This window comes from Ranitomeya imitator, chromosome 2 (genome assembly GCF_032444005.1).
Source record: "Ranitomeya imitator isolate aRanImi1 chromosome 2, aRanImi1.pri, whole genome shotgun sequence".
NCBI classification, from domain to species: domain Eukaryota; kingdom Metazoa; phylum Chordata; class Amphibia; order Anura; family Dendrobatidae; genus Ranitomeya; species Ranitomeya imitator.
Genome location: NC_091283.1, coordinates 493,028,689 through 493,051,433, shown reverse-complemented (window position 1 = coordinate 493,051,433; position 22,745 = coordinate 493,028,689). Strand labels below are relative to the sequence as shown.

General features: G+C 46.2%; 2 protein-coding genes across 3 annotated transcripts; one reads left to right on the top strand and one right to left on the bottom strand.

Annotated features, from left to right (window-relative positions):
* Positions 1 to 5,122: 5,122 nt before the first annotated feature.
* Positions 5,123 to 15,703, bottom strand: TMUB2 (transmembrane and ubiquitin like domain containing 2). The gene is made up of 3 exons (XM_069751480.1): positions 15,598 to 15,703; positions 8,753 to 9,396; positions 5,123 to 6,535 (listed from the first exon to the last, which is right to left on the bottom strand). The coding sequence occupies exons 2-3, from the start codon at positions 9,385 to 9,387 to the stop codon at positions 6,172 to 6,174; spliced, it is 999 nt and encodes a 332-aa protein (XP_069607581.1). The 5' UTR covers positions 9,388 to 9,396; positions 15,598 to 15,703; the 3' UTR covers positions 5,123 to 6,171.
* A 29-nt stretch (positions 15,704 to 15,732) lies between these two features.
* Positions 15,733 to 22,185, top strand: SPRTN (SprT-like N-terminal domain). Of its 2 annotated transcripts, none has more exons than XM_069751477.1 (5): positions 15,733 to 16,072; positions 16,161 to 16,260; positions 18,517 to 18,645; positions 18,983 to 19,250; positions 20,037 to 22,185. In XM_069751477.1, exons 1-5 carry the CDS (start codon positions 15,819 to 15,821, stop codon positions 20,687 to 20,689), a joined length of 1,404 nt encoding a protein of 467 aa, XP_069607578.1. In that variant the 5' UTR covers positions 15,733 to 15,818; the 3' UTR covers positions 20,690 to 22,185. The 2 variants fall into 2 exon arrangements, with proteins under 2 accessions (XP_069607578.1, XP_069607579.1); XM_069751478.1 differs by having other exon boundaries at positions 15,913 to 16,046.
* The last annotated feature ends 560 nt before the right edge of the window (positions 22,186 to 22,745 follow it).

The window sequence follows — 22,745 nt, the reverse complement described above, 5'->3', positions numbered from 1 at the left end:
GTCCATTTTTTCCTGCTACCCTTGTGAAAATAAATTTGGAGCTAAAGAAAAATGTTTAAATGTTCATCTATCCTTCCACATTGGTTTAGTTCCTGTGAAGCACTGGAAAGGTCAATAAACTTCTTGAATGTAGTTTTCAGTACTGTGAGGGGTGCAGTTTTTAGAATGATGTCACTTTTGGGTATTTTCTGTCATGTAGGCCCCTCAAAGTTACTTCAAATGTGATGTGGTCCCTAAAAAAATGGTTTTCTAAATTTTGTTGGAAAAATGAGAAATTGCGGGCCAACTGTTAACCTGTCTAAAAAAAAAAAAAAAAAAAAAAAGGTTAAAAAATTGTGCAGATGTAATGTAGACATGTTGGGGATGTTAACCCCTTTCCAACATGTGCCGTAACAATACGCAGATGTTGGACTTCTCGTTTGGTGTGGGCTCCGGCGCCGATACGGCACCTTTCAGGGCACATGACAGCTGATCTATACAACTGACATGTGCCTGCAACAGTCGGGTGGACTCACAATCCACCTGTTGCTGTTAACTAGTTAAATGCCGCTGTCAATCTCTGACAGTGGCATTTAACTCGCACATACAGGAAGCCCCCGTCACATGATCATGGGTCACCGATGGGTCTGCGGCAGACCTCTGTGGTTGTCATTGCCAGATTGCTATAAGCTATCTGATCATTGACTGTGTGAAGAAGAGGTGATTGAAGTACTGCAGCCTCTAGTCTCCCATGGGGACTACTGAAGGATGCAAAAAGTAAAAAAAAAGTTGCAAGATTGTTGCAATATAGCAGAGCTCAGAGAGAAGCAAAAAATGTGTTTGCAAGATGACAAATTTCATTTCTCCTGATCTGTGTTGGTTACTTTGCTTAGGCTATGTGCACACGATGCGGATTTGCTGCGGATCCGCACTCTGATGTACAGTACAATGTTATTCAATGGGGAAAAAAAAAGCTGTGCGGAAAAATCAGTGTGGATTTAAAAGAAGTGCATGTCACTTCTTTTGTGCGGTTCTGCACCCCTCCATGTTAAAAATCTGAAGTGGCAAAAACCGCAGAAAATCCGCAGCAATTCTGCATAAAAACCACGGCTGCGGATTCTGCCAGGAGATGCGGATTTTGTGCAGAAAATTCTGCACCTCTTTTCCTACGTGTGCACATAGCCTTACACTGGTAACTCCCCTTCATGTAAAATAAGCTCTGGGGGCAGAGTTATCTTCCAGGCACCATTTACCCTAAAGCCTGGAAGAAGTCATTTATATAAAATGATAACAGATGATTTCTCAGCAACAACATCGCTGATATGAGACACAGGGAGGACTGTTGTCAGCAGTCTATGACCTGTATGGCCAGATTAATAGTTTACATAGGTCAAATGTGGTGACAGATTCCCCTTAATGTTATTTATTAACTATTTTGTGTCATTTCTGATTTAAAAGATAAAGCCCTGTGCACTACTACTAGTGGTGCCCAGGTAGGTTCCCACACCATGTGATACTAAAAGAAAGAACCTGGCACTCAACTTAATGCTTGTGAGATTTTAATCGTAGTAGCCAAAAAACGTTTCAGTCCTATATCTGGACCTTCATCAGTTACGTACTATGATGAAAAAAGTGAATGCCTGTAGTGTCATATAAGGCACAGCATGGTCTGGTATTTGCGCAGATAGGTTTAGGCACACAGGCTGGACTTATTCACGCTGATAGATGCTGTGCTTGTGTCCAGACATGGTATCCCCGCTTGTCCCATGCTGTGCCTTATATGACACTACAGTCATTCACTTTTTTCATCATAGTACGTAACTGATGAAGGTCCAGATATAGGACCGAAAATCTCACTAGCATTAAGTTGAGTGCCAGGTTCTTTCTTTTAGTGTTTCTGATTTAAAGGCATAAGAATTAAAGGGAACCTATCTGCAGGATTGTGCACAGTAACCTACACAAAGTGTCAGGTCGGCGCTGTTATACCGATTACAATGATACCTGGGATGTTGAAGTCTGTCTTATGATTGGTCTTTAATCTTTATTTTCAGCTTGTAGTTAATGAGATGCTCGTTGCTCTGATTATACCGTATTTTTCGCTTTGTAAGACGCTCCGGATTATAAGACGCACCCCAAATTTTGAGGAGAAAAATAGGAAAAAACTATTTTTTAATAAATTGGTGGGGCGTCTTATAATCCATGCGTCTTATTACTTACCAGGGGTTGTGGTTGTGGTGGATCAGGGTCCCAGGCTCGTTGCCGGAGGCATGAGTGGAGCATTGCTGCAGGCTGGGATGAGGGGGTCTGCAGGGGGCTCCTGTGCTGCAGGGGGGCTCCTGTGCTGCAGCCTGGGATGAGGGGTCTGCAGGGGGCTCCTTTGCTGCAGGCTGGGATGAGGGGTCTGCAGGGGGCTCCTTTGCTGCAGGCTGGGATGAGGGGTCTGCAGGGGGCTCCTGTGCTGTAGGGCTGTCTCCGGTGCTGCGGGGGGCTCTGGCGACATTTTGTGAAAGACCAGAGCCCCCCGGCAGTTCTTCCATGCGTTCCAGTATGACTAATTCCGGGAAAATGGCCGCCGGAATCTCGAGAGATGAGATCTCAGCGCTGAAATCTCATCTCCCGAGATTCCGGCGGCCATTTTCCCGGAGTCAGTCATACTGGAACTAACTCCGGGAAAATGGCCGCCGGAATCTCGAGAGATGAGATCTCAGCGCTGAAATCTCATCTCCCGAGATTCCGGCGGCCATTTTCCCGGAATTAGTCATACTGGAACGCATGGAAGAACTGCCGGGGGGCTCTGGTCTTTCACAATATGTCGCCAGAGCCCCCCGCAGCACCGGAGCCTTCAGCATCACCCGGGGCAGCAGCGGACAACCCCGGCAGTGGCGGCGGACGACAGCGGCGGCAGGCGGTAGCGGCGGCGGACACCCCCTCCTCCCAGCCTGTAATGGTAAGCGGTATATCCGCTTTGTTAGACGCACCCACATTTCCCCCCCAAATTTGGGGGAAATAAAGTGCGTCTTACAAAGCGGAAAATACGGTATATCCATAATGCAGACTGCTGACAGGTCACGGACCCCTCACTGACCTGCCCCCTAGTTTGCATAATGAATATTATATATATTGAGAAAAAAAAAAATCACCTGCAGCATGATCGCATGTGTAATGTGTATTAAATTGTTTTATTTGATGATATAAGTAAATTCATTAAAAATAAGAAAGCCCCCTGCAAGATAGCTGCTACTGGCTCTATCGGCAATCCATTAGCAGTACATTAGGAGGCGCAGTCTTTTTCAGATACCTGTCCTACAATGCTAATGGAGCCTGTGCAGTAGGACGCTCCGCTGCGGTGACCCGGAGACAGCGTGGGGTACAGGTATCTCCAGGTCACAGCAGCCAAGCCTCCTACTGCACACACGCACAGGCTCTGACCTATTCATATTCTAGGACTGGTTTTTGTCAGTGTAAAAATGTAAATTTAGTGATGAACACCCTATTCCAGGGGAAGCCTTTTAAAAGTAAACACAAATTACACATTAGATCTGGAAAAAAAGATTGAAGTGGAAAAACTGTAGTGATATATTGTGTCATTTACTATCAACAGTGAAAGAAAATCAGAATTCTCAACAGAGGGACGGATTCTAAATCACCCCGAAAATCAAAGATGGATACCACAAGCATATCATATGAGTGACTTTCGTCATGGCAATTAATATTCTGTGTGTGTGCCCACATAGACTCCCATCAATGTTTGGGTATGGCCCACATTACACGGCAGAAGGCGTCCTGGGGAATCTCCTCGCCGACCACAATCAGGGCATCCGTGAGCTCCTGGACAGGCTTTGTCCTCATTGGATGCACTGATCCATAATGCCGCAGAGGTTCTCAATGAGATTCAGGTCTGGAGAACCCGAAGACCAGTTAATTGCATCAACGCCTGCGTCATCCTACACATACTGACAGCATGAGGAGGCATCCAGGGCACCATGCACCAGCTGACAATGGCTCTGAGGATTTCATCCTGTCACATAACGGTAGTCACGGCACCATTAGCAATGACATGAAGGTCTCACAGACCATCACTGGCCCACCAACCAACCTGTCATGCTGGATAATGGTGCAGGCAGCATAATGATCACAAGTATTCAGTCTCTAAGTCCATCACATGCTCGGTGAGAACCTTCTTCCATCTATGAAAAGAACGGTGTGCCAATCAAGCGGCATGGTGCTGGCTTGTGAGCATAGTTCCCAAAGCAGGATGTCAGGCCCTCATGCCACCATCATGGAGTCCATTTTAGGCAGTTTGGTCAGACGTATGAGCATCAATAACCCTATGGAGGTCATTTTGTAAGACCCTTGCAGTGTTCCCCCTCCCCCCCCTTTTCCTTTCACATAGGATCAGATACCGGTCCTGCCGATGGGTTGAGGCTCTTTTATGGCCCTGTCCGACTCTCCTCTGTAACGGTCCACGTCCTGGTACCTGTTCTATGCTCCTGAGGCATTGCTGGGAGACACAGCCCACCTTACGGTGATGCCATGACTGAACAGGCTGCAGGCACTAATCTCATGTTATAAGGTGAGACAATGACCCTAGCAAAATGGGGACAAAGCTGAAGAACCATTGAGGAAGATAGAAATGGTCTGCGGCTACCAACTGCATTCTCTTTTTGGGGGTTGTCTTGCTGAGGTCTGCACCAATGCAGATACAGGTTTTATTTTAATCCACATTTTTCACAGATAGAATGCATATTCATTGTAGTCTATGGTGCTGTTCACATGTCCAAGTGACGGGTCAAAATCACCCATACAAGTCTATGGGTCCATGCAAATCACAGACTGCACATGGATGCTGTTTGTTTATAACATTGTAATGGGTCAGAGATTTGCTCATTTTGGAGCACATGAGAAAAAATCTGATAAAAAAATGATGCAATAACCAAACCCTATGTCTGAATAAGGCCTAAAAGGTGTCCCGACCATGAAGCATTACACGGCACCTACTGGTGCCAATGGGCACTTATGTGTTTAACATCTCTGCTCCTCAACAGATTGGTAAGAGAGGTCAGATGGGAGCGGATGCCCAAGCAGGACAACCCTGTTACTTTTACACTCTCCTACCGATAAATAATAGGCTCTCACCCCTCAATTCCAGTTCATGAAGAAGCAAAATTATTTTATTCAATCATATATTAACCCTGTGGCTTTATATTTAAAATCAGATGGAAACCATCAACCCGGCCCTGTGTCCTTCCCTCAGCAGAATCATCCTTTAGTGGTGGGAGCAGGTAGGGGGGCGATACAACCTTCTCGTCTAACATCTTATCTTGTGGAAACATCTACAGGTCTCGGCATTTTCACTCCAACAATACGGCACAGATAAATAATTACAAGTTCGGATTGTAAGACACTTCACTGACAGACTCTGGCCTGTGATACCGAGATCACAAGGCTTTACTTAAAGGACAACCCCACAACCCTGAAGAGTCCATGGCACGTCACTCATTGATTTAAGAGGACTTATCCTCCCACAGAAGTCTTCTCAATGAGATGAGGTGCAGATATTGCTAAAATAAAAACTGTATGGGTCCTAAAATAAAAAAAAAAAAAAAAAATAGTGCATCACAACATGCACAAAATTCCCAAAATCTGTGGTTTGCTCAACTCTAACATGCGTCATCCCAAATTTCATACAAGGGGTGGAAAATAAGTTAAGATCCTGTGTGAGGGGCGCACATCATGGTCTGCGTAACGTGGCACATCGTAATAGACTAAGTATTGCTTCATGATCAGGGTTCCTCCTTTACCGGTGCCATACTTCCAGAAGAGTATGTCGCCCTCTTTTCTGGAGGTGGCATCATGTCTAAGAGACACTGCCTGCTAGATAGAAGACCTTTTCTTTCTCTGTAGCACAGTGGTGACATCAATGCCTGCATTGCGTCTTAACGATTGTGGGCTGATGCTGTATGGCATTATATGGAGCTGGTAACAAGGCCTTTAGGGACAGATCGGGGCATCGTGACAATAGGCATATCTGATACCGCACAATTTTATACCACCTAAAATCATACTCATACCGCCGGATTACATCTGATTGCAGTACTGGCAAACCGATACAGAATACATATCAGAGGCTTTCTTGCTTCATTCTACACAAAACGTCCAATGTTCCTGTACCCATATTGCCCAGTCCCTTTCTTATCGTCCATACATGCCAAAGACCAAAAAGCTGAAGAATACAGTGACCCCCACCAAAGAGACAGTGGCAGGAGCAGTGAAAAACTGACGGTAATTTATCCGGAAATACCAGATCAGTGCCAACATGACCACAAAGACTGGTATCATCAGGTTCCCAATGGGTGGTGAGAGACCAGCGTGCTCCTGGGAAGTCCCTCCTGACTCAGGTCCTACAGGGGAGGAGGAGGCGGTGGCCTGAGAGCGGTGGCAGTGGATGACACAGTTGTCTGTGATATGGAGGGAGCGCAAGGTCTGGGTGGAGTCGTGAAGAAGCTGTCCCTGGAAGATGAGCTTCATCTGTGGCTCCTGACCGGGAAAGTATTTACTGGGCAAAAAAAAAAAAAAAAGAAGGACAAGTAATTAGGAAAAAACATGGAATCATCACGGGCAATTAATAATCTTATACAATACAACATGTTCACTGCGCTCTATAACCCGCACATTGTCAGATTGTCAGGCTTAGGGTGACAGATTGAATAGATTGCCATGCTGTAGACACAGGAAAAATTGAGGTATTGATCCCCTATCAGTCAAAACAGATCGTAACTTGGTAGATACAGCAGTGTCCACCCCCTTCACTAAAATTAGTAGAAATCCCAGTCTCTGGTCTCCACATTGCCAGTCATCAGAGACCACCATCACTTTCCTAATTGTCACAGTAATTCCATCTCTACTGAAAACGTGCATAAAGTGCAATGATGGGACCATAAGAGAGAGTAGCTTCATATATTCCCCTGCAGTCACAGCAGAACTCCTTACTCCAAGTCTAGCTTTCCTATAAATGCAGCAGCGCCTCCGATCACCTGCCCACGTCTGCCTAAGAAGATTCATCTAGCCTAGGCCAATCCTTACCCTAGTAGTCACACCAAGAAATCTTGCACTAGGGCTGTATTAACAGATTATGTGAGCCACTCTAAGGGTCTGTGCACACGTTGCGGATTTGCAGCAGTTTTCCATGCATTGTACAGTACCATGTAAACCTATGGAAAACCAAATCCGCTGTGCCCATGTCAATTCTTTGTGCGGGTTCCGCAGCGTTTTACACCTGCTCCTCAATAGGAATCTGCAGGTGTAAAACCGCAGGTGAAATCCGCACAAAAAAAACACAGGTAATCCAGGTAAAACGCAGTGTATTTTACCTGCGGAATTTTCAAAAACGTTGCGAAAAAATCCTCACATGAATCCGGAACGTGGGCACATAGTCAAAAACATTGTTTGCGTGAAAAAGACACCAGGAAACCCTCACTTTGAGTGGTGTTTTCAGAGGAGTTTTTCCATTCTCCTGAAGGGATTTTTTTCTTGAATTTTTTTTGCAGCCTTTTGATTAGAAAATGCCTAGTTTGGAACAGATTTCATATTAATCTGCTTTAAAAAAAAAAGTGAGATATGTTTTTCCCCCCCAACCTCAAGTTTTGGAACAACTCTTCTGGTTTAAAAAAAAAAAAAAAAAAAGCTTGAAAAACTTGCCACTAATTTGTATGGGAAATCCACCTTACTGTTCATTCATATGAGGAGTTTAAGTTTTTTTTTTTTTTACACAAGAAAAGTAAAAAAAAAAAACCTCCTCACATGAACAGCGAAGCGGATTTCCCATACAAATAAGTGGCAAGTTTTTCAAGCCTTTTTTTTTTTACATAGTTTTGGAGGAGGATTTCGGAGGGGTCCTGCTGCTACACATTTCCTGAAAAGACTTGGTGAGAACAGTCTGAAAGCAAATTCACACTTCAACTTTTCTATATGTGTGGACAGTTTATCGACACGGTATTTATAAGGCTTTTTTTTTTTTTTATTTAATATATGAATTAGTCCTGTCTGAACACCCCACAATGCACAATTTAGGGTATTTTCACACAGTTTTTTTTGACGTGCATAAAACAGACACTGAGTACTAAACATGTGCCTTCACATTGAAATGAATAGGAAGCCAATATTAAGCAGACTGGGGCCTTATTTGACAAACCTCGTGACAAGACTCTCCACGTTAAAATCCCCCTTACTACTGGGAAGCTACCTACAAGTGTCCTCTTGCTAGCTTTCTGTATGCAGCTATAAAGACCAAGGTGGCTCTGTGCTGGCTCTGGAGACAGGACACTTAGGCTACTAAGGCTTGTCCCATTCTGGAGTAGCCATGCCCTCAATCTGGTGATGCCTCCATGCTATTACACAACACTGCAGAGCAGGGCAGACACCTCACCTCCCCATCTGGAGGCTTTCTATAATATCTGGTCTGTCTACATTCCTCTAGGACAACATTACAGATCTATACAGTAAAAAAAAAATTTTTACTGTGGACTCAGGACACTCACAGACCAGGCCACGTACACTGGTGTCTCGTACAACCCACCCATAATTTGAAAAGGTGGCTCATTGTCATCGTCTCACTGACCATAATAGAGAACATAAAAGTGACCGCACACATTTAAGAAAGAACAAGAAATAGCATCTGTCCAAGATATACTGCAGATCTCCATCAGTCGCAGAACTACATCATCATGATCAATAGCTAGAGATGTGCTTTCCGAACAAGAACTGGCCTGCTCACCTTTTCAATGTCCCAATGGTGTCATCGGGCCTCACCAAAGCTAGTTCTTCGGTCTCATTCAGGAATTTGAGCCGAACGGTGATAATTCCTTCTTCTGGCTGGCTCTGCTCCTGGACCGTGCCAGCTGTCTTCCGCCATTCATGGTCTCTGCCTATACTTCGCCGCCTGACACCATTTTCCTGCTCTTTACCATCATCTTCTTCGGGACCTTTACGGCTTGTGACTTCCTGAGCAGCAGCATCTCCTGATTCCAGCACTTCCTCCTCTTCGCTCACAGGGGGCGCTGGCTGGCTGCGCTTAGGCACTCCTTGGATATCCAGCATCTGATCAAGGGTGGCATTCTCGCTGTCTGTATCTTGCTCACCTCCTTGGCCTTGTTCCCCTTCTTCTGGTTTCTCTACTTGAGGCTCCACAGGGCTTGGTGGTTCAGGACTCGGGGGCACTGGGTTACTGAGCCCTAGGAGAGGTTCTCTACGTCCAGAGGGTATCAGGCTACCTAGCAGGGGATCGTTGCCTTCGGCTACATATGTGGACAGCCATGCCAGGATTAGTGCCAAAAGTAAAATAAAAATTCCCACTACAACAGTCACCTCATCGCCGAGCCCCTCTATCATGGTGGGCGGGGGCGAATCCATGCCCTTGTCCTATGGGAAGAAGAGAAAACTGTATTAAATCAAAACACTTCATTTAACCTTCATGAGGCACCACAAGCTCCACACTACCCTAAAATCATGGAAATTTCTTCTTGCTGCCTGGGACATACTGCCAATTCCAATGGCTTCTGATGACTTCCACGAGAAGGAAAATGTGAGTCCTTGATGAGTCGTGACACCGATGAGGACGCACCCCACACATATCGCCACCCACATTACATACTGGCAAACACAACCCTGTGCTATATTAGAATGAATTTACCCAGCAGTAGCGTACCTCGGCAATGGGTCCACGAGTCTGGATACCTACAACGATCCTTGGGTCTATGTCAGCACAAACACTTACAGGGGTTATCCACTTTAGACAATCACTTCATTAGAAAGGGTCCTTCTAAATAACCAAATCACAAAATGCCCCCAACATTCAGCTATAATGTGACCAGAAGAGTTAAATTTCCCTGCAGCACCCACACAGGCGAAATGAAGCATTACACAGTGACTAGTCCGATTCAAGAGTCGTTGTAATGCAGGAGAGAGTAGGTCCTCCAGAACAAGAGGCGCTCTGGAGGAGAAGGGTCTTCTATTCAGGACCTCCTCTATTACTCAAATACATTTATCGCCTACTCACAGAACAGGGGGTTAAAGAAGCACTCCTCCCATCAAAGATTCTATTCTCTTAGTATATGGCACTTGTCATATTATATGGCACTGTGTACTTACAATTACTCATTTACCTTTCTACCCAACTAATTCATCTCTTTTCTCTGCTCTATGTAGAAATAAAAAGTCTCTTGTCCCTGAATTTATCATTCCCCTCAACAACTCCTCCCCATCTGGGACTTTTGCAGTGACTTCTGACTTATACAAGGAAAATTGACCTCCTGTTTCTACATAAAGCTTAGAAGGATTCAGCTAGTCAGCTTTTAATCACATGATGTCATAGACCTAATCGAAAACAGGGTAGAAAGGCAAAATGAGCAATTGTTATTACACAGTGCTATAAATATATTAAAAGGATAACAATTTTGATGGGAGGAGGAATGCTTCATTAAATGTAGAACTGATGACGGTACAACTGCTTGGGACCTCCACTGACACTGAGAATAGGGGCCCCAAAAGTCTCCTGTGTGAATGGAGCTCACAGTAGTGTGTACAAGAGTGACCACTACTACAACCCCTGGCAAAAATTATGGAATCACTGGCCTTGGAGGATGTTCATTCAGTTGTTTAATTTTGTTAAAAAATAAATAAATAAAAGCAGATCACAGACAAGGCACAAAACTAAAGTAATTTCAAATGGCAACTTTCTGGCTTTAAGAAACACTAAAGGTACTGTCACACTAGACGATATCGCTAGCGATCCGTGACGTTGCAGCGTCCTCGCTAGTGATATCGTCCAGTGTGACAGGCAGCAGCGATCAGGCCCCTGCTGTGCTGTCGCTGGTCGGGGAAGAAAGTCCAGAACTTTATTTCGTCGCTGGACTCCCCGCAGACATCGCTGAATCGGTGTGTGTGACACCGATTCAGCGATGTCTTCACTGGTAACCAGGGTAAACATCGGGTAACTAAGCGCAGGGTCGCACTTAGTAACCCGATGTTTACCCTGGTTACCATCGTAAAAAAACAAACAGTACATACTTACATTCAGCTGTCTGTCCCTTGCCGTCTGTTTGCTGCACTGACTGCTGGCCGCAAAGTGAAAGTGAAAGCACAGCACAGCGGTGAGTCACACAGCGGTGACTCACCGCTGTGGCTGTGCTCTGCTTTCACTTTGCGGCCAGCAGTCAGTGCAGCAAACAGACGGCAAGGGACAGACAGCTGAATGTAAGTATGTACTGTTTGTTTTTTTACGATGGTAACCAGGGTAAACATCGGGTTACTAAGCGCGGCCCTGCGCTTAGTTACCCGATGTTTACCCTGGTTACCGGGGACCTCGGGATCGTTGGTCGCTGGAGAGCGGTCTGTGTGACAGCTCTCCAGCGACCAAACAGCGACGCTGCAGCGATCCGGATCGTTGTCAGTATCGCTGCAGCGTCGCTAAGTGTGACGGTACCTTAAGGCTATGTGCAGACGTTCCAAATTTTTCACGTTTTATTCATGTTTTTTCGGCGGTTTTCCGCTGCAAAAACGTTTACATTAAGCATCCCATCAATTTTAATAAATTCCGCAATTTATGTGCCCATGTTTCCTTTGTTTTAATTGACATCTCTCGTGTTGGAGCCATGATTCATGTCAGTCCACTTGGTGAAACAGCTCTCCAAGGTGTGATCACTCCTTTTTAGGGTATGTGCACATGTTGCGGAATGGTGTGCCGATATTTCCGCACTGTTTTTGGTAAATCTGCAGGTAAACCGAACTGCGGATTTACCGCAGAATTAACGCAGATTTATTGCGGTTTTGCCGCGGTTTTTGTGCCGATTTCACCTGCGGTTTTACACCTGCAGATTTCTATTGTGGAGCAGGTGTAAACCGCTGCGGAATCCGCACAAAGAATTGACATGCTGCTGAATAAACAACGCTACGTTTCTGCACGTTTTTTTTTCCTGCAACATGTACACTGCGGATTTTGTTTTCTATACGTTTACATGGTACTGTACAACCCATGGAAACAGATCCGCAGCGTCAAATCCGCAATGTGTGAACATAGCCTTAGATGCAGACTAGCGAGCAGATGTAATTTGATGCAGGAGTTTTGGGTATGAAAATTTACAGGGCGATTTCATAATTTTTCCCCTATGCTTGGTTAAGAAAAGTAACCATTACTGACTACCACATTTTTGTTCTTGATTTCTTTTACTGTTTCTTAAAGCCAGAAAGTTGCCATTTGAAATGACTTTACTTTTGTGCCGTGTCTGTGATCTGCTTTTTTTCTACAAAATTAAACAACTGAATGAACATCCTCCAAGGCCGGTGATTCCATAATTTTTGCCAGGGGTTGTATAATCACTTCTATAGGTCTGACATATAGTTGTCCGGTCAGTCCCATAGAAGTGAATGCAGTGGCGGTCACTCGTCAGTATTACTGCTGTATTCACATAGGGGATTCTGGGACCCCCAAGCGATCATGCATTGTAACTAGGCAAATATCCCTGGAACCATATGGTGGATTAAAAAAAATCATATGAAAAAAGAAGGATTACTTGGGAGTCGGGGGAATAACAGAGTAAAAAAACTGACCACTTTTCCCTGGTTATTGTACCAGCAAGGGCATACAGTAAATAATAAGTTATCCAAATATTTATTAATAATTAACTTGTGTACAGCAGAGAATACCTTAAAACATAACTTTTAATCAAACCATATAAACCCCACAACCGGGTATTAGATTAATAAGGTAAAACCAGATTTAAAAAAAAAACAATCAGGTATCAGATTAGTGATGTCAAGACCAAATCAAACCCCCAATCGGGTATCTGATTATTAAAAGCAGATAAATACATATAACATATGGTTTCTAAAATACACAAACATGACATATAGCGTGCTCACGACGTAACCAGTGCAAGATAAACTGGAAGGATCTCACCCTTGTTTTCAGAGATCTGTTGATGGAAGCACTGCATAGAAGCAATGGGAGAGGGGCGAACGTATGGACCCCTAATCCCCCCTGATGTGTCCCATGTAAAGACTGCTGCCCTAATAAGGGCAGTACCCAAGTGATACCTAGTATTGTCAACCTCCCCACACACAGCCTATCCTACGATGACCTCTTCAGGGGAATATCGGAGGTTTGGGGGTAACTATGCAGTGGGTAACAAAAAAAATATAACAACTGCTAGAAGATGAAGGTTAAATACCAAAAGCAGCCATAAAGCACGATGAAAACAAGATGTAATATGAAAAGCGCTGCTGGAAAGCGCAGAGATCCAAAGGGCAAGGAATACCTACATCAAGCAAGTAATGATGCCAATGGCGTGTATTGATAAGAGAGCATAATAATAACCTGGGTCAGCAATAAGTGCATGTATCCGACAGGGCAGAAAACGCCCAGCACGTGCTGCCACAAGCGTGTGGCTTCCTCCACCTTACCCATAACCTTCATCTTATAGCAGTTGGTATAGCCTTATTAATATTTTGATTATTTCATTGCATAGAGCATATTTATTGTGAGGGGTTTATATCCACTTTTTTGGGGGTCTAATTGACCTGGGTCCTGTATATGATTTACAAAGATGGCATTATTCATCTATTTGCCTGGCAGGGTTGGTCATGCCTTGTGTCATGTTTTTGACTTTTTAATTGCTTTTATTTATTGTTTTTGTGTAGTTGTTACTTAATAAAAGATTTTCTATTTGATCATGTCTGGTGATCCCTATTTATATAGCTTGCTGTAGGTGATCCCAGGATTATCCTACAGTGGTGCCCTCCTCCGTCTTTTCTCTTTAGATTATAGATTTATATGATGATTTCACTCCATTACACCCCTGCAGGACGCCCAGCTAACGTGACGTGAGGAGATCCTGGTGATCAGCTGATCGTAAGCGCTGCATCCATCCGTCCCACCCAAACATCAGCTACCCCTATACCAGTGTCCTGGAAAATCACAGCCTTGCCCACCACAATAATCAGGGGTCTCCAGGGGATGCTGGGAGTTGTAGTTTCACAGTACTGTATTACCATAAAATCTACGACATATGGGGGAAGCATTGGGGCGATTTATGTGACTGGCTGATCAGCAATACGATTAGGCTACAGTTTGGGGGAAATAATTCCCAGAAACCCATTTCTATTGGTCACTCCCGCAGCAGCCCTGCTCATCTGTCCACCATGCGCCCCCTATATCGCCCCCAGTGTACTCTCCACACTATGTGCCCCCTATATCGCCCCCAGTGTACTCTCTGCACTATGTGCCCCCTATATCGGCCCCCAGTGTACTCTCCGCACTGTGTGCCCCCTATATCGCCCCCAGTGTACTCTCCGCACTGTGTACCCCTATATCGCCCCCAGTGTACTCTCCGCACTGTGTGCCCCCTATATCGCCCCCAGTGTACTCTCCGCACTGTGTGCCCCCTATATCGCCCCCAGTGTACTCTCCGCACTGTGTGCCCCCCTATATCGGCCCCCAGTGTACTCTCCGCACTGTGTGCCCCCTATATCGCCCCCAGTGTACTCTCCGCACTGTGTGCCCCCTATATCGCCCCCAGTGTACTCTCCGCACTGTGTGCCCCCCTATACCGCCCCCAGTGTACTCTCCGCACTGTGTGCCCCCTATATCACCCCCAGTGTACTCTCCGCACTGTGTGCCCCCCTATACCGCCCCCCAGTGTACTCTCCGCACTGTGTACCCCTATATCGCCCCCAGTGTACTCTCCGCACTGTGTGCCCCCTATATCGCCCCCAGTGTACTCTCCGCACTGTGTACCCCTATATCGCCCCCAGTGTACTCTCCGCACTGTGTGCCCCCTATATCGCCCCCAGTGTACTCTCCGCACTGTGTGCCCCCCTATACCGCCCCCCAGTGTACTCTCCGCACTGTGTGCCCCCTATATCGCCCCCAGTGTACTCTCCGCACTGTGTGCCCCTATATCGGCCCCCCAGTGTACTCTCCGCACTGTGTGTCCCCTATATCGCCCCCCCCAGTGTACTCTCCGCACTGTGTGCCCCCTATATCGCCCCCAGTGTACTCTCCGCACTGTGTGCCCCCCTATACCGCCCCCCAGTGTACTCTCCGCACTGTGTGCCCCTATATCGGCCCCCCAGTGTACTCTCCGCACTGTATGTCCCCTATATCGCCCCCCCAGTGTACTCTCCGCACTGTGTGCCCCCTATATCGCCCCCAGTGTACTCTCCGCACTGTGTGCCCCCCTATACCGCCCCCCAGTGTACTCTCCGCACTGTGTGTCCCCTATATCGCCCCCCCAGTGTACTCTCCGCACTGTGTGCCCCCTATATCGCCCCCAGTGTACTCTCCGCACTGTGTGCCCCCCTATACCGCCCCCCAGTGTACTCTCCGCACTGTGTGCCCCCCTATACCGCCCCCCAGTGTACTCTCCGCACTGTGTGCCCTCTATATCGGCCCCCGTGTACTCTCTGCTGGAGTCTGTACACAGCTGTCCCCGCAGAGCAGGCACCCAGCGTCATGTTTACTGTCACATAAGAGGGCATGTCCCGACAGCGCAGCAATGTCGACACCCGCGAGCAGCTGATCACAACATGACGTCAGCGAGAGGGGCAAGAAATGACGTCACTCACCGCCGGCCACCGCTGGGGTCCTGACAGTCCTCCCAATCCAGACCACCCGACTCAGGAAGGCGTGGCGTCACCAAGACTGCGACCGAGGAGGTTGGCTAGCGTGACGTCATCCAAGCGAGACGGAAGTGTCACGCCGCTCTGGGTCATGTGACTCTTATGGGCGGGGCTTGCCAATCATCGCCTGAGCCTCAGCCGTTAGGGCGTTATGTTATGGCGGAGGAATGATGGACGCGGATCTGCTACTGGCGCTGCAGCTGCAGAGGGAGTACGACCGGGAGGAGACCGGGCAGCGCCCCAAGGCAGCCGGCAGTCATGGCCCCGCCGCGCACCCCCCGCTCATGGCCGTGGTGGACCCGTCCTGGGAGCTGCTGGACCCCAGCCCCAATGTCCATGAGCTCTTCCTGCAGTTTAATGAGATGTTCTTCTGGGGGAAGCTGGCGGGGGTGGAGGTGAAGTGGAGCCACAGGATGACGCTGTAAGGAGCGGTGACACTACAAGTCCCAGCATGCAGACTGTAGACTGGACCCTTCCACCCAGTGTGATCTGTATTCTCTGTCTTTCAGATGCGCGGGGGTCTGTTCTTATGAAGGGCGCGGGGGCCTGTGCTCCATACGGCTCAGCAAACCGCTGCTGGTGCTGAGGCCCCGGAAGGATCTGGTGGAGGCAGGTATCAGTGGTGCTGAGATCTGCGGGGTCATATACATGTGTACGTGTCGTGACGCCACTGACTGACGCTTCCGCCATGGCTGACCGGCATCAGACAGTCCATCACATAAGGGTGGAGTCCCAGGATGGAAGGGGGGCCGCACACACTGGAGCCCGAGGTGTGGGGCGCCATCATCACACCGAAATACACATCTGCATAGGAAAACCGGATCCAGCAGTGGGTGCGGCCAATCTGACAACCATGCTGACATACATGTGACTTCTGAATTGTGTTACTGTATATACTACATATACCCTCGTCACTACACGTATACCATCATTGCTACACATGTACCCTCGTCACTACACGTATTCCATCATTGCTACACATGTACCCTCGTCACTACGCGTATACCGTCATTGCTACACATACACCCTCGTCACTACGCGTATACCGTCATTGCTACACATGTACCCTCGTCACTACACGTATACCGTCATTGCTACACATGTACCCTCGTCACTACACGTATTCCATCATTGCTACACATACACCCTCGTCACTACGCGTATACCATCATTGCTACACATGTACCCTCGTCACTACACGTATACCGTCATTGCTACACATGTACCCTCGTCACTACACGTATACCGTCATTGCTACACATGTACCCTCGTCACTACGCGTATACCGTCATTGCTACACATGTACCCTCGTCACTACGCGTATACCGTCATTGCTACACATGTACCCTCGTCACTACGCGTATACCGTCATTGCTACACATGTACCCTCGTCACTACGCGTATACCGTCATTGCTACACATGTACCCTCGTCACTACGCGTATACCGTCATTGCTACACATGTACCCTCGTCACTACGCGTATACCGTCATTGCTACACATGTACCCTCGTCACTACGCGTATACCGTCATTGCTACACATGTACCCTCGTCACTACACATTAGACTACACATACAGTTAAGTCCATATATATTTGGACAGAGACAACATTTTTCTAATTTTGGTTATAGACATTACCACAATGAATTTTAAACCAATTCAGATGCAGTTGAAGTTCAGACTTTCAGCTTTCATTTGAGGGTATCCACATTAAAACTGGATGAAGGGTTTAGGAGTTTCAGCAAGATCATTGTAAATGTGCGCAGAATCAATGGCGCCTGTAATACCCCCACATCAGCATTGCTTACCCATAGTAAAACAGTCCGGACACGTGCCACGCCAACACCGACACAAGTTTTGCCTTTATTTTTTCACCGCACCTTGAAAAAAGAAAGGCGAAATGCGCGTCAGTGTTGGCGTGGCACGTGTCCGGACTGTTTTACTATGGGTAAGCAATGCTGATGTGGGGGTATTACAGGCGCCATTGATTTTGCGTGCATTTACAATGATCTTTGGAGTACATTGGCCTTTAACATTTACCCCCCCCCCCCCAATATACATATTTATGCACTAAGCACTTTATTGGTCGCATAGTATAACATAGGAATGTCTGGACATTGGCAGCCATTAGTGATGAGCGAATATACTCTTTACTCGAGATTTCTCAAGTATTTCTCGAGTATTTTTTCTAGTGCTCGGAGTTTTAGTTTTTAGCACCGCAGATAGATATATATATATATATATATATATATATATATATATATATATATATATAATCATCGTTGCCACACATATACCATTGTCACTACACATTAGACTACATATATACCATTGTTGCCACACATATACCATTGTCACTACACATTAGACTACATATATACCATTGTTGCCACACATATACCATTGTCACTACACATTAGACTACATATATACCATTGTTGCCACACATATACCATTGTCGCTACACATTAGACTACACATATACCATTGTTGACACGCATATATCATCATTCCAGGATCCAAGCTCCATTATTGCACTATGTAGATTATACCGATAACATGAATGTGCTGGTCACAGTTTGATCAAATCGTGTGCGCCCATCTGCCAGCAGCAAAGCGACCTCTTCAGAGGGAAATGTAAACTGTCACGTGTCCAGGGCCTAAGGTGCACATCTGTAGGGCCAGTAGGATCCAGCCTGGGGCAGAGGGGAGGAGTGCTCAGCCAGTTTGGATGTAGTCTTTTTTTCCCCCAATATACACTTCAAAAAATGAGACTGACCTGCACCTCAGTGACTATTTTGGAGGAGGGAGGTCACAGGATAAAGCCTTTTATAATTGTATTTTTTCTCTCTGTGTCCACCATAGACGCTTCTCCATGAGATGATTCACGCTCTTCTTTTTGTCACCGACAACAATAAAGATCATGATGGTCACGGGCCCGAGTTCCACAAACACATGAATCGTATAAATGGTCTCACTGGTGCTAAGATATCGGTAAGTATGGCAAAATGCCCGCCTCAGGTGGACTACCAAATGAGCACACCACTATGTAAGTGCAGGGTGTACACAAGGAATTGGGGAGTTATTGCCTCATCCCTTTACTCTTCTGTCTTATGAGGTGACACCACCATGATGGTACATTTTACCACTTTATTGCTCAAGACCAGCGTAGACTGCTAACAATATGGTGTGTGTTCAGAATGGCGGCATTATATGTGTAAGGTGTCATTACTTTTTCACTTTCCGATAGGGGCAGTGACGCTGTTTATGAAACGTGTGTCACATATGTACGTTCATTTTTGGGGATGTTTTCCTTGTTTTGTGTGATCAGGTCTTTCACAGTTTCCACGATGAGGTAGAAGAATACAGAAAACATTGGTGGCTGTGCAATGGACCTTGCCAGAAAAGGCCTCCATATTATGGCTATGTGAAGCGCGCAATGAACAGAGCTCCATCCAAGCTCGATCCATGGTGGGCCGACCATCAGAGAACTTGTGGAGGGACGTATTTAAAAGTGAAGGAGCCCGAGAAAAAAACTGGTAAAGACAAGAAGGCAGGCTCCTCTGAAGTGCAGCCCAGTAATATCCCAGAAGTGAAAGGTACTGCAGGATTTGCATGAAATCACATGGGAACTTTCTTCCTATCACCTTGTTCATTTTATTCCTGAATACTTTCCTTCCTTCCATGACCTCTTCCCTGCAGTAGCTGAAGTTTGCACACTGCATGTGACATGCTTGCTGCTGCACAGGGACAATCTGCAGCCTATCCTGGGCCTTAGACTTGCATCCATGGTTCTCCAACATCCTGCTCACCTATTCAAATGGTTAATAGAACTATAATTTTGGATGTGATATGGCCGCACTTCTCTATGAGATACCGTGGCAAACCCTCATGGGACTTGATAGGAATCGACCACGCTATGATGGTGTATCTGGAAGGATTGGACTTTGGTCTATATGTCTGAAGAATGTGCACCTCTGATCTAGACAATCTGACTCGAGTGCCACATGCTGTCCTTGATACCAATCTGTGCGGCCCCCAGCCATCTCTTGAATTCTCGGTATTGAATAACTCCCATATACTATGGAGATGGTTGCATTGATTCCATAATCATCTTGACTGATTTTTCCAATAGTGCTAAGTAAGGGGGGCATGGGACACTTTGTCTACAATAGTGAAAGTTCCAGAAATGAACCCCCCCCCACTTTTTAGATTGTCATTCATATATTGTATTGATATATCCCTCGGACCTTTAGAAGTGGTACAGTTACAAAATTTGGCACTTTCACCATTTGGGCAAATCTGGTCTAGATCTTTACGATACTTGTCATTAATATATTTCTTATCTTTGCCCATGTGACATAATGATATGTTTTGTTTTGCAGGAAAACCAGGTGGAAGTGATATACGGTCATTTTTCCCTTTTAGTGGCACTGGTTACAAGCTCGGAGAGTCCAGCAGTCAAGGATCAGTCATGGTTAAGGTCCATAGCGTTCCTCCCTTCTCCAGTAAAGCCTTATCAAACTCTCCTGTAAAGCCAGTTCAGAACACCAGTGCCTTGTCCTCCATTACCAACAAAAGCATCCACCCCAGGCCCACCCTGCCGAAAGTGTCCGTGGCAAACACCAAAGTGTTCAAAAATATCAACGGATCCCCGATGAGACTCCCTATAAAAGACAGGAACAATTGCAAATCGTCTGGGTCACAGCTGGGGACTCTCAATGGCTTAGCCCAGAAGAGGCTTTCATTTGCAGTGCCCACCTCATCTCAGGGTGCACCCTCTACCTCACAGGGGTCAAGCCACGATAAAAGTCAAAACCAACCTCCAAAAAGACCTCGCCTGGACCCTGTATCCTCAAAGAGCAGTTTCCCTGGAGACCACTCTTTTAGGGAAGCACCAGTCATAGTCTTAGATGGGGCCTCATCCTCTAACCCCACATCCAACAATCAGAGCGAGACAGTGAACTGCCCGGTGTGTGGAGCAAAAGTCTTAGCATCCAAGATCAATGAACATCTGGACACCTGCTTAAGTGGCTAATACCGAGGAGCGTTGACCACGTCCTGTGTTTGCTTTCTCATTCCTTGGGGATGCTTAAGCCATTTTTACACCACTGTTGTTTGATGTTCTCCATACCTTGGGCCACTGGGCAAGCAGTGGAAAGATTTTAAGGGACGTGTTATTTTACAACATCTCTGATGCTTTTACATTATTATTGTGACATTACAGGCAAAAAAAGCAATTTTTCCAATTGCTAATGCTATTATCTAAGCAATTTTTTTAATTCTTTGTATTCTGTTGCTATTTTTCTATTTAGGCAAGATGGGTGACCACCAATATGGCTTATATAAAAGCTTCCCTGAAGGACATTGGTCAGCCAGATAAGTGACGTAGCAAGACTAGCCATACTAGATGCCAGCCCCGGTAGCATGCATGAGAACATGAAGCTTTGATCAGTCCTATGCTGTTTGATCAGTTGCTGCCAGGTCATCACTGGGCATTAAAAAGTAAAGTGTCTCTGGTTTTTACCCCTCAATCTTCTCGTTACCCATTGACCAGTGGCTCTAGTGATGAACCATGTCTGAACTGAATCCAGCCATTGTGCTGTACAGTGGGTGGGTAGCGGGCAGAGTGTTGAAAATCGGAGACACGGTCTTGGTTGGGGCTCGCCCACCTGACACTTTACATCTAATTTGCATACAGCAAGCAACGGGTTCACTTGATTTTCTCATTAATTTACTACCAGCATGAATGGCAATATAGAGGTTCAAACTCATATCTACATCATCTGCTTTGCGGGCAGTAAGAAGGGTTGGCGTGCTTCCTTGAGCAGGACTGATACACACGGCTGCTTTCTTCCAACAACAGCACCACACATGTCCTCAGGTTGTGTCTGGTATTGCAACTCAAATTCATTTAGGGTAATGGGTGTGAGCTGCAATACCAGACACAATCTGTGGACAGGTGTGGCGCTGTTTTGGTAGGAATGATCTATGATTTTCTACCCCTATTGTCAGATTAGGTAATGACTTACCCATTACTGTCTAGTTATAGGCTTTCCATTATGGGCTGCCCTATTAGTTGTCAGACAGGACAAATTATAGACACATATTTACAGATTTATTTTTTTAGGGATAACTGATCAAATTGTGTCTGCCTTTTACCAATTTTTATCTTTGTGCAATATTGTATCTTCACACTGGGGATTCTGCCTCTGTTGACATTTACTTGAAATGGCGCCATTCTTATCCATAGGTGATATCTGGTATTGCAGTCCGATCCCTGTCAGTGAACACTTCATTACCAGGCACCATCTGTGGATAAGAGTGGCGCTGTACATCTGTCCCCTCTACATCCAGCCTTCCTTGGAAAAGCTGGCTCAGTGAATAAGGATTTTACCAGCGTTTACCTTGCTTCGGGACAATGTTCACTTTTATCTTTTCTATGTTAAGTTATAAATAAAATAAAGTTTGTTTAAATGTTAAATGAAAAGTTTTATAAAGTTTTAAACAATATATGGAACAAGACTTTCTAAAGTATGTGTCCTCCTTGTACTATAGGGACTTCTGTCATTGTCTTGTGTGGATGGAAAGGATTTATGAGATTAAGCCGGTGCTGGTTGGCCGCCAAGTGGCTCCTCTCTGCAGTACATTGGTACACACGCTGCCGAGTGGCGCCTCTCAGCGGTACATTGCTATATGTGGTGCCTCTACTGTACATTTCTACATGCGCTGCCAAGTGGCGCCTCTCTGCGGTACATTGGTACGCGTGGCGCCTCTCTGCGGTACATTGGTACACGTGGCGCCTCTCTGCGGTACATTGGTACAGGTGGCGCCTCTCTGCGGTACATTGCTATATGTGGTGCCTCTACTGTACATTTCTACATGCGCTGCCAAGTGGCGCCTCTCTGCGGTACATTGGTACGCGTGGCGCCTCTCTGCGGTACATTGGTACAGGTGGCGCCTCTCTGCGGTACATTGGTACAGGTGGCGCCTCTCTGCGGTACATTGGTACAGGTGGCGCCTCTGCGGTACATTGGTACAGGTGGCGCCTCTCTGCGGTACATTGCTACGCACGCCACCGAGAGGCGCATTTC

Excerpts from the sequence above, each read along its gene's own strand:
- TMUB2 (XM_069751480.1), bottom strand. The coding sequence starts at position 9,387 with ATGGATTCGCCCCCGCCCACCATGATAGAGGGGCTCGGCGATGAGGTG. Across the intron at positions 6,536-8,752 it reads ACCATTGGGACATTGAAAAG|TAAATACTTTCCCGGTCAGG; the intron begins GTGAGCAGGCCA and ends TTTTTTGCCCAG.
- SPRTN (XM_069751477.1), top strand. The coding sequence starts at position 15,819 with ATGATGGACGCGGATCTGCTACTGGCGCTGCAGCTGCAGAGGGAGTAC. Across the intron at positions 16,073-16,160 it reads TGGAGCCACAGGATGACGCT|ATGCGCGGGGGTCTGTTCTT; the intron begins GTAAGGAGCGGT and ends TCTGTCTTTCAG. Across the intron at positions 18,646-18,982 it reads TCACTGGTGCTAAGATATCG|GTCTTTCACAGTTTCCACGA; the intron begins GTAAGTATGGCA and ends TTGTGTGATCAG.